The following is a 15,979-nucleotide window of genomic DNA, read 5'->3' as shown; positions in this document are numbered from 1 at the left end:
ATTCAAATGTTATGACCATATCTAACGTCATTAATATTTGACACTGCGATGGTAGCGCCGTCTGTCGGATCCAATGTAAAACATTCCAAAATCAACAACTACTGATAAATTAAAAATTATATTAAAAATAATATAGATAAACCATTCTCAGATCCCCTTGAACACACACAAAAAAATTCATCAAAATCGGTCCAGTCGTTTAAGAGAAGTTCAGTGACATACACACTTACAGAAGAATTATATATATAAAGATATACCATACCATGTATGTAATAGGATGGTTATTTATCGAAACAAAACCCAAGTTGTTGCTCTGTAACAATAGAATTGTATTTGGTTATAAAATTTCTTACAAATTACTGATTACACTCATTCTACAACAGAATCTATGCTTAGCTACATATTAATTAATAACATTTACTAACCTGTAACAATAGAAACAACATTAAAAGCTATTGCTTCGATTCTTCTTACTTTTCTAAACCTTCAGTTTTACAAAGCTGAAGAGAAACCATATTGAAACAAGTGCTGCCACCACAAAGAACTAATCGTAGACCAAGCGTCAAATATGAACGCGCGCATATTTAAATTTGAATGAAGAACGAAAGGGCTTCATTTACATCTCCCCCCCCCCTCTCATCAAGGCGTTGCTGGAATAAGCTTGGTGATGTGAAACAAAGGGGATTGACCAACTTGTATGGGACTTTGGCTATTTTTGAACAAGCACTTCAGCTAATAATATATGTTTGATTTATTAGTTCATATCAGTAAGAATGAAGATACAAACTTAGTTTTGTATCAAGATTTGTATTTGGATATTTTTTTACATTTTATTGAAACTGGTTATGCATGAAATAAAACATTTTTTTCTATTAAAATGCATTATTAATCCGATTCATATGTAATTAAAATATGGTCAAGGAACTCGGCAGGTGGATTAATAATTTTCTGGTACCTTGCCCAGCTCAAAAACCAACATACATACATATCGTCACGCCTTTAATCCCCGAAGGGGTAGGCAGAGGTGCACATTATGACACGTAATCTCAAAAATCAAATAATAGTTATTATAATTATGTGCATCAACCTACTGTTCTATGACCCACCATGCAGTTGCAGCAATATGTTTTATGGCTGTCCTGCCTTTAGTGTTATTTTCATATAATATATATACAAAATATGTTAAAGAAAAATGTATTCTAAGAATAATAAATTACCTGGAATGACGCTATTGAATATGAGGGCGGACCTTATTTCCTACTAATGTGTCTACTTTGTATTTTCCCACGCAATAATCTGCAGTTGCAACACTCACAATGCAAAAGAACAAAGCGAATTCCATTATTTACATATACAGAATCTCCTACTTTTAATTTAATGTCCTTTCTGTTTTTATCAAATTGTTTCTTATTATAATTATGTGATTTTATAGTTCTTTCCAAAGTTATCTTCCTATCTTTTAATAGACGCTTCACTTACGCTTTTAGAGAATTAAAAATAACCACAGACCTACCAACTTCACTGAGTGCTTATTATGCTTACGCCAACAAATAACATGAAAATATTGATTATAAAGAAATATAATCACATTAATAAACACCTTTTCCTGCTAAAACCCATACATATAATACATATAACATATAATACAAATATAATGAATAATATATAAAATACGTAATACATATAAAGTTCAGCTTAAATATAAAAAAATTAACAACAAAATATTCAGTTGTAACAAAAATTATAAAATATTCAATACAATCACAAATATAAATAATACAATAAAATAAATGTAATAAATTTAGAACGGATAAACTAATAAAATAATGTACAAAAATATACTTATATGTAAACACCTACTAAAAATACAAACATAATAACAATAGTACCTAAAATATTGAAAAGGAATATGAATACTTGAGCATAAACAAATAATTCTATACTTATATACAACGCCTTCCTCTCTTCTAATTTTCTAATTTACTATTTGCTGTGCCCATCAGGGTCCACGATTGCTACCATGTTATTTATATTACCATCTTATCTTTACATTGTGGATTTGCAATAAAGAATTATGAATTATGAATTAAATCATTTGGTGTTTTTGTTCTTTCAATTCGTCTGGTAAGATATCAATAACTTTCCCTTCATATATATACCAACTTAATTATAAATTTAATCAGTAAATTCAATCTTAGTGAAAAATTGTTTTACATGTCTCTGAAATTTAAAATCTCTCTTACAAAACGAAAAACAACGCAAGCCTTTTCTCACGTCGGCTTTGTGTGAGGCCGTTGTATCATTTCGGTGGGTTCAACAATAAATCATATTTTCATGTTACCCCATCCAGGGTCGAAGAAACCCTTAGATGAAGCCACACGCAAGTAAAATTTTAGTTTACAAGCCGCAAGTCACATACAGGCGGACGCCCATGCCTGCAGTTCCTACCTAAGAGGAGGGAAAACGTCCCTTACAAGTGAAACAGATAGATAAGTTTTAGCAGTGAATCATTCATCAGGCTCAAGTATTCACCAAGAGAGCCAGAAAAGAGGAAAGAGTTTGGAAAAGGAGAAGTAAAGACTTCTTTACGGAAAGTGTTCAGAGGTAAGACGCGAGGGAGTGACAGAAGACACGAAAGTCAACGTCATGTCAGCTGCTAATGCCAGAGTAATGTAAACAATATTTCCTTAATTTTATTTTATATTTATTTATTTAACTTTTTGCAACTTTATTGCACAAGCACCCTTGTACAATAAAGTTGTTGGTTTAATGATTCATTTTTAGGTACTGTAGGTTGTGGAGTGTGAAGATTGAAGAATAAGAAAGTCTCTCACAGTAGAAATATATATAATTTATTTTTATACACAGAAGTTCATAAGAGTTCAGCACAACACAAGTATAGTTTATAGAAGGAGTGAAAGATTAGACGAGAACGGATAGATGAAAACGATAGTTAGGAAACACAGAATAACATATATAAAAGCGCGGCGAAATTATATCGGAGCCTGAAGCAAACGCGACTCGCCGATGGCCTACGTGCGACCCTTGTCATCTGTCACTTTATTTATTTATTTTATTAAATTTATTTCACATTACATAAAAGGAAATGCCACAATATAATTTTATCCTGTTTTGATTTTAGTCATTAGAAATGTCGCTGAAATAGTGTCGTAATGAGGAAAAAAAATGAACATAATAACTTAATAATACCAAATCTTTTCGTATTTAACAGAATAAATGTACTTATTCGTATTTACTGTGTATCGCCTTCATGTAGCTAATTCTGGCTCTGGTGAAATAAATCCAAAGATGAAATCATCGTCTATTTTACTTATTTAGAACACCAACGGGGCGTTACTTACAATACATTACATACAAATGTAAACCAATTAGTAAGGCTACGATGGCCGAGTGGTTGCAAGTGTGACTGCCGGGCAAGGGGTCTCGGGTTCGATTCCCGGGTAATCGAAGCGGGTAATCGAACCGGCATTGATGGTTTTTTTCGGTTTTTCGAAAATTTCTCAGTAGTAATACAGTGGCATTACATGCCGTAATGTGCACCTTTGTCACATTACAAGTTAGTGGAAACATACTTAAGTGTATCATTTCAACTTATTTTATATATAGTGCTCCTTACCGATTTCGGTAACGGCGACCCCACATAAGGGTCGTGGGTTCTGACGTGACTGGCCAGACCAAACTTAGTTTTAAAAATCCGACCGCAGTTAGAGCAGTAAAACTGGCCGGCAGAGTAGTATGTATAAATATAGGAGCAGCAATGCGCCAAGACTGTCGGCGAATAGCAAGCCTCTCCCATTCCTTCGCATGCGTTGAGATGCCTCTTCAGCACATCCTTATAATGGAGATGTTGACCGCCATGCTTACGTTTGCCCTCCATCATGTCAGAGTAAAAGACCCTTTGGGCAAACGGTTTTCTTTCATGCGAAGGATGTGTCCACACCACCCGAGCTGGCGCCGCATGAGTAGAGCTACCATGCTATGTATTGCGGCACGACGCAGTACCACGGTATTAGGAATTCGATCCATCCATTTGAAGTTAAGAATGGATCTAAGACATCTCAAGTGAAACGTGTCAAGTTTATGTCTTATTTATAAGGACACCAAGTTTCTGCGCCGTATAAAAGTGTTTGTAAATTATTGTACTTAGTAATAGTAAACTTTATTTATATTCAGACATAACATTAATAATTGTTAAGCAATGTGAACAAAAGCAAACTTTAGTAATAACTGAATAGGTACAGACACAAAAGGGTTAATAACCAGAGTATCACATGCATGAAACTATAGTTTATATAACGTTGCCATTTTCCTCAATTAATCTTCGGAACTTGTAGATAAGAAAACTTGATGATAATATATCGTCTTTTTTATTTATTTTCGGATCACTGCGTGTTGGGGATGGCAAAATATTGTATAGTAGATTATATTTTGTTTTTATTTTTGCTATTTCGTTCAACTAAATTATGTCTTAGTGTTGATTGTTGGGTGATTCCTCTTTTATGACGTCTGTTGAAAAGGTTTGAAATGTTTAACAGCTGAGTTAGGCAACTTTAGACTTGTTGACTCTTAACCAATCAATCGTCCACGAGCACTACGCCTAGTTCAGTGAAATGTTGAATCATAATTCATTGATTGTAAATATTTTTAACCTTACCCATGTTACCCCTTACACAGAACTTATAGTATATACCAGTGTGTGCGTAATGGACAAACCTTTTTATGAACTTAAGTATGAAATTGTACAATGGTGTAAATGGTAGTTGTGTCGATGTGTTGCCTGCTAACTAATTCGTGTTGTCGAGTGCACATGCAACTATTAATAAATCCTTTAGGCGGCCAATTGACCAGGAAAACCGAATCTAAATATTTTGTAGAAAGTTTTTTTTTCCATATTTGTTAAGTACGGTGACTGCTGTATTTCAGTAATTTATATCATTCCGACATTAATCGTTGACGTGTAATGCCAGTATGAGGTGTAAAATTAATAATTGTGTGAAAGTATTGATTTATTTCATAATATCAATATTACAATGTGAAGCTTTTGATACTACAGGTATGTCAATTATCTTTTTAATTAATTTAAAAAATAGGTTCTCAGCCGGCTCTGTATGTATGTATGTTGAGGTCAGCTCTTTGAAACGTAATATTATAGAATACATTTATTACTAGAATAGGGGTAACTCTACCAACGGGTGACGTAACAGCCGACTAAGTACTCTCTCTGATAAACCTGAACCTTTTATACTGCGATCTCCAACCGATCTACCGAGCAAGATTATGGCAAACTTCTCTCATGTTACGGAAGTCTGTAGTCCAGCAGTGGACTGTTCAGGCTGTTATACAACTAGCTGCAGTTTTGTCCGCGTGATATTCAATAGATTTTTCTAAAGTAGGTCCTGATTCTGTAGGAATATCAAGGTACAACGTACCCCTTTACTTCTCGAAGTGAACTTTTCGATGATCGCAGGATTTTTCAAATTAAGCCCAGGGTTCTGGAGACTTTCCAAGGAAACAAACATAGAAGATAAAGAATATACTGCTGCTAATTCCTAGATGAATAGTACATTAATTAATTTTGTGTATTTTCAGAGAATCCAGTGATAACGCTAGAAATAGGGAAGGATACAAACAACATAAATACGTACTACGTTGAACAAAATAAAAGTTTACAAATAATATTTAAAAACAGCCACGCTGGTCATGTAAGGTTTGTAATGTGCGATGCCCTGGGTGAGGCGAGAGGGAGTGCTGTTACTGAGTAAACACCACCCGTTCCTACTCCTGCTTTAAGCCGGACCACTGACTGGACATCGGTCCCGTCTGTAGTGGTCTGAGGGCTGTGTACGAGTTTGTTTTACGTTTACGTGATACCAACCAACAAGAACAAGAACGAAAGAAACCAACCAATTAGATATGTTCCGATGTTGTTAAACTTTGAACAAACTCGTACTAAGCCCTCTGATGGCTCTTTGAGACGCGCTCGGAACGCGACGTACCGTAGGTCCGGGTCTGTTTTTGGTTGGGCAATCAACAAAACACTTTTAAAATTTTCAGGTGTTATAATATTAACAAAAATTATGGAACTACGTTTATAGAAAAGGAATTTCCAAATAACGATAAGGACAGTGTCATAAATGTGAGTATATTATTGTAGGCAGTAAAGCAATAAGTAGGATACTTGTATCTGATTTGTTCAGTTTTATGTATACTAACAGTACTGCTTTCTTTTATTCCACACATATTATATTCAATGGTTAAATTTAGCTTAACCACAAAACGTCTGATATTATACTGTTATGGTATAGCATGGCAAACGAGCAGACGGATCACCTGCTGGTAAGCATCCCATGGGCACTCGTAACACTGAAGAAGTTACAAGTAAATTGGCGGCCCTTTAGGAATTGGGAAATTAGGGATTGGGGACAAGATTTGGCTTCCAGTCACCTTACTCAAACCTAGGGCAAAACACAACATAAACGTTGTTACACCCCAGTTTCCTGTGAGGCCGTGGAATTACTCCGATCGAGGCGGTCCATTCGTGCCACAGCACGGCTCTCCTATGTTTAATATTTAAATACGTAACATGGTATTGTTTTAGATTACAAGTGTAACTCCTGACATGAGCACAGAATGGTCATGCGTACCTCTACAGATATATCATGGAGGTGCAACGTATTATTTTAATCTCCATGTGAAAGGAGCTCGTAAGAATATTTTTTCTTCTCTTATACTTTTCTATCGGGAGGCATGTTGTGCCTCTCCTGTTAATAATGCTCTTTAGTCCTGATATACTGTAGTCCTTCGCTACTTTGACGTAACTTTTTTACGTGGGGAAAATCATGCAACTTCTCCTTCCGCCCTGGGAGTGTCAGACTTTTTCTGACTAAAACCGACCTGTTCCTACCTCTGCTTGGAACCAAAGTCCCGGTAACTCCATCGGAACCCGGTAACCCGGTTAAGTTTAGCCTTACTGGGCACCATATGCCGTAGGCGATGGTCTGGTTCTGGTCGGTCGGCGAGTTACCCTTGCTAATCAGTTTGCCCACTTACAGTGCGGTGGAATTGCTAATTCAGCTAGTTGGCTGTACCATAATTATCTGAAAAGTTTAATAACTTCGTCATTTATTTTCAGAATCTGTAATTGTATCAATAAACGGAGACTCCCTGAATTTCACTAAAACGGGTTTAAATGTGCAACACGATGGCGAGACCTTCTTTTCCTTCATTGAAAATCAAAATATTGAACTCGTATGCGCCAATATTGACGAAGAATGTCAAGTGTCGTTGGAATATTTTAACCAAAATGGTAAAATTAAATTACATATGTTACTTTTAATATTTCCGAAGCATGGAATTAGTTAAGGTCACAGGCAGCAACTGGATGCAGGTTGCTTCCAACCAGCCTATGTCGACACCAGCAATTTATACTATGCTAACTTAAAAAAGCGTACTTTACAGTAGAGGCGTTTAAAGGGAAAAACGTGATAACTTTTACATTAATTAAGATACTTTTTTGAAATTTGGTATGCTTAACCTCTTGTATGCCGTATATAAGACAACAATAGAAAATACATTGTATCTCGCGTGGATCCACGTTCCAAACATACGAAGGGTTAATAGTTAATTTATTCATTGTAATATCTCATATTTATATTTCCTTAATTATTTCTATTTTTTAATTTAGCGCAAGTTAGTCGTATATAAACGTAATTCATCAAAAAAATGTTACATCTTATACACGTCTAACTTATGTTAGCGTAGTGTAGTACGGGAGGTCGTAGTGCATGATCAATCATCTGATGCCTATTGGACGCCGACTTCAGGGACACCCTGTATAAAGACACGAATTCAGGATCATGAACTTCAGCAGGTAATGGCGACGATTCGACTGCACGGTTGGTGCGGTGGCTGGGCAACTGGCTGCCGCGCACCGGGTAGCGGGTTCGATTCCCGCACGGAGCAACTCTTTGTGTGATCCACAAATTGTTGTTTCGGGTCTGGGTGTCATGTGCATGTGAACTTGTATGTTTGTAAACGCACCCACGACACAGGAGAAAATCCTAATGTGGGGCAACGTTTTAATTAAAGAGAAGAGAGATTCTAAAACAATAGGTATAATGTATTGAAATCATATTTCAATATTTTTATAAAAAAACATGTTCTTACTTACAAAAGAAAATAGTCAACGTACCATTAATAAACTAATTAATACGTTAACACATAAGTATTTACTACGTAAAAGTCGCTAAGTAGTTCATTTTACAAACGAACAAGTATACACATGAACGTTGCTCGGACTTTGACCAAAGTGATCCCCGCGCACACTCCGCTAATAATGGCGCCATGCTCTCTTATAGTATATACTTATATACTTAAATACCTAATAAAAGTTAGGCTAACATTATAATACTTTTTATTTCAGGAGAAAAGATAGTCAAAATACCACCAAAAGGTAAAACGAGTATATTGTTCCAAACCAGACTAACTTCGAAACAAGACAAGTTTTATATCGACTGTATTTGTCACACAAACAATAAATATCTAGAATACCGATACAGAACTTACTTTTATAAACAAGAATTGCACTACAACCCAGGTAATCAATCACTGTCACTTTATCATACTCGTAGTATAGAACAATATATCTCATTCAGCTGTCTGTCGCTGTGTATGCTTAGATCTTTAAAAGTACGCAACAGATTTCGATGAGGTTTTAAAATAGATAATTTAGAATAGATAAATCAAGAGAAAGGTTTATGTACACAATTAACGCATGCAAAGCCGCGAGTAAAGCTAGTATTGTATAATTCACTATTCCACGCGACGAAGTCGCGGGCAAAAGCTAATACTAAATATATCTCTATTAGAACTAACTAAAGGACCGCCCGCAAAGCGCTAAGTCTTGCTCCCGGCAAAAGTGTTCACTTCTGCCGGCAGTCCCGCAGTGCAACCTGTTGTTTTAGGATACATAACTAAATTATTGTAGAGCATCTCTATAAACAACATTTGACGTACGTACCATTGCACATGCAGGGGGGCTCAAATTTCTGAGAAGCATTATCGGCGTGCCAACTTTTAACGATAGTTCATGAGGTGGTAGCCCAGCGGGCAAGTAACTTCTTTGGTTGATTTTTTCAGTTTGTGTCCGAAAAATCCAAAAATCTTACGGAACCCTATTTTTTCCATAATAAAATATAGTCTATGTTACTCGTGGATAATGTAGCTTTCGAATGGTAAAAGAATTTTTAAAATCGGTCTAGTAGTTTTTGAGTCATTCATTACAACCAAACAAACAAAGTTTTCCTCTTTATAATATTAAATATATAAATATAATTCCTCCTCTTTATAATGTTTGTCCTTTGCTTGCACGGGACCATAGGGTCCCGGCCTTTGGAAGGCATACGAGGGGTCGAAGCCAACGCGCAGAGGCCCGTTGAACAATTTTAATCTAAATGTAATGGGACATCAGCCGGCGATTATCCCTGTATGCACTATGAAAGTACACCAAAGGACAATCCAATGATGCAGGACTATTGTGCAATATGGAAGAAAAAGATTGGGTTATGGGTGTGGGTGGCTAATGGACTGGTATATATATGGTAACTATGGAATACTATAGCCGCTGCCCCTGACCAATATTAAAAATTCGGATTAACAGGCAGGGGGTGACTCGCAAACTCAATTAATGGGCCCCCGAAAACGGGCGCTAGCATGTAGCGACAAGGGGGCAACATATCTTGAGCTGCTTGAGGAAGGAGAGGCAGCCCACGGCTGTCAGGGCAATCCCGGAAGTACGGTCAAGACCCCTACCAGCATCTTACTGGGATACATCCTTCCCCCAAGTGGAGTTGAAAGCAACTCCACTCTTGCGATCTCCACTCAAACCAGCCGGTTAAGGCAAGAATGAGGCAGGGGAGGCCGCTCCGGATAGTCACAGGTACTAACCGGAGTTAAAAACTAGGGCCTCTCCCGGGAGTCAGGTCCGTGGGGTCGCCACTGCCCAACAGCTCGCCACAAGCTGCCTTGCGGACTAATTATATTATATTATTATAGTGTAGATGTAGATTTACATACAAGGTATCATCATGAGCTAATGTTCAACAAGGGGCTCATGTAGTGTAGATGTCCAGTCAACAAGGATGTAGCGAGATTGACTGTCCAGGCGACCCACGTACTTAGGCATCGTCACGAGCTAATGTTCACATGTAGAAGGACTCAAGTTTTTATATCTATTTCTAGATAAACAAGACAACACATTGATAGTAACAGTGAACGGATTGTTGGAACGCTACGTAAGAAGGACTGGTTCATATTTTGACTATCCGATATTCAAATATGTAGACGGAGAAATGATCATCGTCACTTGCGAAGCTAAACGACCGTATTCAAGTATTCCATTACAGTTTTATTTTGACAAAGAGCAAGTAAATTTTGACAAAGGAATCAAAGGTTAGTATTAATATAACATCATTAAAGACGGAAACATACGTACGTACCGTGTCGCGCCAGAAGCATATCGGTTTCATAAAACTATGGTTGAGTTGGACACACGTGCAATTATTGTATTGTCATTAGATTAGATGAGCATGCAGTATTAGGCTGCAATCGACGCGGTCTGATGATGGAATTGGAAGAGAGAAGACTGCCTTGTTGGTCGTGTCGTCGCAAGTGCAACTAAGGCGATAAGGGAATACCCCTTATCCGACAGCAGGCGGGTTCGATTCCTGAGTTGGGCAAAGTATTAAAGGGCTTTTCAGATTTTCGAAAGTTTCTCAATAGTAGCACGGAGATTGGAATTGTGCCCAGAGTATGGCAATAGGCTCGCCCCCTATTACATGGGACTTATAATACAAATGGTGAAAAGTGGGTGTACATTGTATAGCGTAATGTGCTCTTCTGCCTATGCCTTCACGGATAAAAGGCGTGACGTTGTGTGTGGGTGTGTGTGTACAATGAAACATATCAAGTTTGGGCTCATTAGATCGAACCCTTTCTCCTGATTACCAGGACATATGACTTAAAGCCTATTTTGCACATTTGTAACTAATTTCATTAATTAAAATATACACTTGCAGTTAAGAAAATTGATGACAAAATAGTTGCTACTATAAATTCGTCTGCTGTTACCCTGAACAAGAAAACTCTTTCATGTGGATTTAATAGTAGAAGTGAGAAGGAAGAATATGCCAGGATAACATTCGAGTCAGATGTTGCAGGTTCGTAAATTATATTAGTAAGTGAGGGAGAGCCATGTTTCAGCACGAATAGGCCGGATCTACCGGACTGATACCACGGCCTCACAGAACACCTAGTAATTTCTCTGGTATTGCGGATATCCACGGGCGGTGCCAAGTGCTTACCATCAGGTGTTCCGAATGCTCGTTTGTCGGCTTATCCCATAAAAAGTAAATAAATAAAATATTGACTAGTTTTTTAAATATTTGATGGGCATCTCGCCTGATGGTAAGCTATAATGCAGGCTACGATGGAGCACGTCTGTCTGTAAGCAACTTATTCACTCAGGCCTTGAGGACACTCATGTTATACCCTTCAGGAAACACACGTCCTGGCAAATATCTCTGACGGTGGATGAGGGAACATCTTGGTTCTTCTCAGTCAACGCTCTTAGCAGAGCGGTCATGGTCATGACCCTGAAAAACTTCGTACTTCTGAATAAAATTAATATAATAAAATTATATATTGAAATATAGTATTGCTTCTTTGAAATTTTCTATTTTCAGCTGGCACGGTAAGGGTGTTCGGTCTGGCCCGATCAAATATTCTGTACCAGTACCGTAGCGGTGACGTGTGGACCACCGTCTACCAATACTCGGTAAACGAAACTATAAGCTTGGGATGTGTTCAGTGTGCCTTGCCTTTTACAATCTATAAATTTAAATGGAATTTTAATGGTAATGATCAATGTTTGAATGAGTATTCTTCTTTATACCAATTCTATCGGTTTTTGTCTATTAACGAATTTATTTTGATGGAGATTACTTCTACCTATAATTACAAATATTTCAATAAAAACAGTGAATTTTAAAAAGCTAAATAAAATAAATTATTAAATAAATCAAGTATTAAATTCTGTGTGAACAGCTCCATGTTCCTTGAGATGTTGTAACATGTAACTCTTCAGTGGATCAAACAAAATGTAACTCTTCACGGATGTCTGCAACATAGGAATGTTACGGACATGTGGCGCAGCTGTAATGCCGTATTTGTAAAGAGTTTGCAAATTAGTTTAAAGAATAAAATGCATTAAGCGAAATACATTAACTACCGGGCGTATTACGCTCATTTTTTTTTATATTACCAGCCAATATGATAACAAATCTATCCTCTCTTAGGCCAGCCGTACACGGACTGCTTCAAGCAGTTATAACCGACTGCTTGAAGCCGCGACTGCGCGATAAACTATAGCCATTCATTCGCTGCCGTACACACGACTGCTCGAGCAATCGCGACCGCTTCAAGCCATCAACTGCATGATGAAATTCCATCGTGCCGTCGACCGCTCGCGAACGGTTGCGAGGCATACACGGACTGCTCGAGCCGTTGACTGCACTAGAGCAGTCGACAGCTCTCCGACTTCCCTCCTCCTTAATTGCAAAATTGGATAAACCCAAAATTTTCTCTTTTGACGTCACCGCCGTCGTCTCTGCAAAAGCAGTGCTTCCTCGTCAGAATCCATGACTCGATTGTGGTAGAAAATCAACTGCTCGACTCGACTCTAACTGCTCGAGCAGTCAACAACCGACGGCTCAAGCAGTTGACGCCGACCGCTCGAGCGGTCCGTGTATTTCGCACAGCCGCTAACTGCTCGAGCAGTCCGTGTACGGCCGCCCTTAGTACTTCTGTACTCCCCACAACGAGCACTCATGCCACAGCACTCTACGATCAGTAGTTTCGGCTGTGTGTTGTCTGTCATTACATTTATGTTACTCAGGAACGTCGCTTGAAGGAATTTTTGTTGGATATTTTTATGTATAGCGTTTTTTAATTTAATTTTACAGGTGTAGAGTCATCTAAAATTGATTATAGAGAATCGGACATCATGAAATATGCAGTTGAGAATTTTACAAAAACTTTAACTGAAAACGATGATAAAAAAATTATCAAATGCATTGCTTACGAAGACTACAATAACTACAAAATATGGAATGTTGCTGAAGTACAATTACAATTGAAAGATGGATCAAACAATATAGGTAAGTAACTGACCGAGTAACCGACCAGAGGAGTTACAAGAGCGCTGCCGGCCTTTTGGAGGTCAGGAATTTGAGAATTGTTGGGAATTCTGGGATTGAGAAGTTTGGGGAGGGGAGTAATTGGGTTTTCGACGTCTTTATTTCTTTTAAGTCGTTTGTATGAGGAGTATTACAGAGACAGGGCGTATGATAAACCTGATTCTTATGAACTACGATATCCAACCCTGTATCATTCTACTTTGATTATTTTTTTCAGATACGCCCAATAACCTAATCATCATATTTGCATGTATTTCTGGTCTTGTATTAACGATCACTGTTGTGGGCATAGTCTACTGGCGTAAAAGAATTCAAAGACCAAAAACTACTAGTAATACTGAGGTATGTTATCTTTCTTTTTATTTCCCAAGGGATACACAGAGGTGCATATTATAGGTACTGTTATATCGGAATAACTATTACCTAGAATATAAAATAAAATTGCTGAGTTTCCCATTACATTGACGTCAATACAATAGGAAACCGCTGCTGTTTTCATAAGCAATTGTAATCGTATTTCGGGCAGATTGTATTGACTTCCGTCGGGCATGGTAACTTGTAAAACGTGTGTCAATTACTCAATATACCTTACTTTTTAAAAACCATCGTCCGACCCGCTCCGTAACAGTTCGATGCCGACTGTAGACGGACTGAGGAGTGAAAGCATGCGGCATACTTGGCATGGGCGGATGCCAGGCGCCGTAAGGCTGGCGACACTCTTCAGAAGAAGAGAGCCTTCAACCGGTCTGGTTCAACCACATTGGCCGAATAGGGAACAAACTGGTTTCTTACCCAGCGGGTAGTAAAGCGTTTTGATCCCTGGCCAAGGCGGTTGAATCGAACTTCTGCCACCCCTTACTTCGACCTCTCTTGAGGCCTCACAGGACGCTGGCTCACACCGCAGTAGAGAAAGCGAACCTGTTTGCCACCGCTTCATGGTCAGCCATTCGCACGAAGCGTTGGCTTTAAACTTCCTTGTGTGAACTGCTAGGGAGTGAAATTCTTTGGCGGAGTCTGTGTTTCCTGATGGTTATAATCAGGGTATCTTCAAAGCCCGAGTGAATAGGTTGCTTATGGGCAGACGTGCCCCATTGTAGGCCGCATCATCACTTACCATCAAGCGTCTTAACATTCTTTGGCGCCGACACCACTCCATGTGCAGTTGGGTACGAATGTCTGCGGCGCCCTGTCTGTCTGTCTGTCTGTAACCTGGCGCCCTAGGCACTTGCCTAGTTGGCCTTAACAGCGATAATACGGCTCTGCTAATAGTTAGTAATCAGATACCAAGTAGTGAGTCATTGAATAGTCAGCGGAACCTAGTATACACAGAGTATCAAGCTATTTCTGTCTAATAATTTAGATTTTTTGTTTATATTCAGGTTTCTACATCGCAGCCATTTTACGGCAACAAAATGCTCCAAAACGACCCAAACAGGGGAATTTATGTTCTTCCAGAAAATAATGATCCTAAATACGAAAAAGCATCACAGGTAACATGGTGACATGTGGTAACACCTCGCTATGACATCTTATTTTGCGACGACTAAGCAGATGTATTTGTTTATAGTTTTAGTTCCAATGGCGGTTAATTAATAATTATTGCGACAGTAAAACATGGACAGTAATAAAAAAACGAATTAGTTTGGTTATTTTATCATACAATGTCAATTCTAAAAGTAATTAAGCCGTCCAATAATCGAATGAGCGGTAAAAGTGACGGAATGAGCGGTTCGCTAAATAGTTCGGCAGATTATAGCGAGTGGTGATATGTTACTTATGGTGACTTATGTAGGAAATGGTGGCGGTGAACTTGTAATGCCTGACCAAAGTAATTTGCTATAGTTTCTGGAACAATTAATTAATAATAACTTTTGTTAAAAATTTAGTATGCTGTGCAACAAAAGTTAGTGACAGAACCGATTTGCTACAAAACCGACAACACGTAGTCTTGTTTGTCCCACCCCTAGAGTGTAATTTTAAATCGCGTAGAGGCGCATATGTACGATGCGGCTCGGGGGCTAAGGAGTAGGAGGCTGCTAGCGGTGGTGAGCGAAATCCGTCTGCGACGATTAGCACGCGTGGGGCTGCCGGAGGCTCGCAGCGCCGGAGTCATGACAGAAACCCTGCCTGCTGTTTTTTTCTTTTTCATTTTACTACTTCATTGTTTAAAAAATTGCTTAAAATGAGATTTCTTACCGACAAATTCCGATTTATTACTCAATATTCACTGATCCATTTCATTATTTTTTATTACTCATTTTTGTATACTTTACTGCTTAGTTTTAACTGCGGAACTAGTTATTAAACGTGCCATTTATAATTTTTAACTAAACAAAACTGCGAATTACAACTGCCTCTTTAAATAAGTGCCATTGTTAAAATTATTATGTAAAGCCGTTTAATTTATTTTTATGTTTACAGGCCCCTTGCAATGGTGTTAAAGAAGACAATGAAATGACTCCAATACCTGAATCGATGTACGACTCATGTTACAGTGAAAATTCCATTATAAAACCAAATAATGACGTTCCGAAAAGTCCAGACTGTTCTGACCCCGATTACCATCACTACGAGGAAGTAAATTATTTGCAATGCAAGCCAAAACCAAGTGAACCTCAACAGCGATCGAGCAAAATTTATAATGTAGCTTATGATCATGTTAGAAGATGTCGCAGTGGGAAATAGTTTCATAGTTAAAAAACCGA

At 38.1% G+C, this 15,979-nt stretch overlaps 2 protein-coding genes across 2 annotated transcripts; both read left to right on the top strand.

Annotated features, from left to right (window-relative positions):
- The first annotated feature begins 4,907 nt into the window (after nucleotides 1–4,907).
- On the top strand, nucleotides 4,908–12,148 carry LOC126912058 (uncharacterized). Its single transcript, XM_050702234.1, has 10 exons — nucleotides 4,908–5,074; nucleotides 5,611–5,728; nucleotides 6,076–6,157; nucleotides 6,620–6,725; nucleotides 7,154–7,327; nucleotides 8,444–8,617; nucleotides 10,261–10,470; nucleotides 11,097–11,237; nucleotides 11,763–11,955; nucleotides 12,124–12,148. The coding sequence occupies exons 1-10, from the start codon at nucleotides 4,990–4,992 to the stop codon at nucleotides 12,146–12,148; spliced, it is 1,308 nt and encodes a 435-aa protein (XP_050558191.1). The 5' UTR covers nucleotides 4,908–4,989.
- An 898-nt stretch (nucleotides 12,149–13,046) lies between these two features.
- On the top strand, nucleotides 13,047–15,979 carry LOC118280183 (uncharacterized). The gene is made up of 4 exons (XM_050701974.1): nucleotides 13,047–13,235; nucleotides 13,492–13,616; nucleotides 14,654–14,764; nucleotides 15,696–15,979. Exons 1-4 carry the CDS (start codon nucleotides 13,082–13,084, stop codon nucleotides 15,957–15,959), a joined length of 654 nt encoding a protein of 217 aa, XP_050557931.1. The 5' UTR covers nucleotides 13,047–13,081; the 3' UTR covers nucleotides 15,960–15,979.

The sequence above is a fragment of the Spodoptera frugiperda genome, chromosome 21, assembly GCF_023101765.2.
Source record: "Spodoptera frugiperda isolate SF20-4 chromosome 21, AGI-APGP_CSIRO_Sfru_2.0, whole genome shotgun sequence".
Lineage (NCBI taxonomy): Eukaryota > Metazoa > Arthropoda > Insecta > Lepidoptera > Noctuidae > Spodoptera > Spodoptera frugiperda.
The sequence above is the reverse complement of the archived record's forward strand: the minus strand, read 5'-3'. Positions and strand labels throughout refer to the sequence as shown.

Excerpts from the sequence above, each read along its gene's own strand:
- LOC126912058 (XM_050702234.1), top strand. The coding sequence starts at position 4,990 with ATGAGGTGTAAAATTAATAATTGTGTGAAAGTATTGATTTATTTCATA. Across the intron at positions 6,726-7,153 it reads TCTCCATGTGAAAGGAGCTC|AATCTGTAATTGTATCAATA; the intron begins GTAAGAATATTT and ends ATTTATTTTCAG. Across the intron at positions 8,618-10,260 it reads AGAATTGCACTACAACCCAG|ATAAACAAGACAACACATTG; the intron begins GTAATCAATCAC and ends ATCTATTTCTAG.
- LOC118280183 (XM_050701974.1), top strand. The coding sequence starts at position 13,082 with ATGAAATATGCAGTTGAGAATTTTACAAAAACTTTAACTGAAAACGAT. Across the intron at positions 13,617-14,653 it reads AAACTACTAGTAATACTGAG|GTTTCTACATCGCAGCCATT; the intron begins GTATGTTATCTT and ends GTTTATATTCAG. Across the intron at positions 14,765-15,695 it reads AATACGAAAAAGCATCACAG|GCCCCTTGCAATGGTGTTAA; the intron begins GTAACATGGTGA and ends TTATGTTTACAG.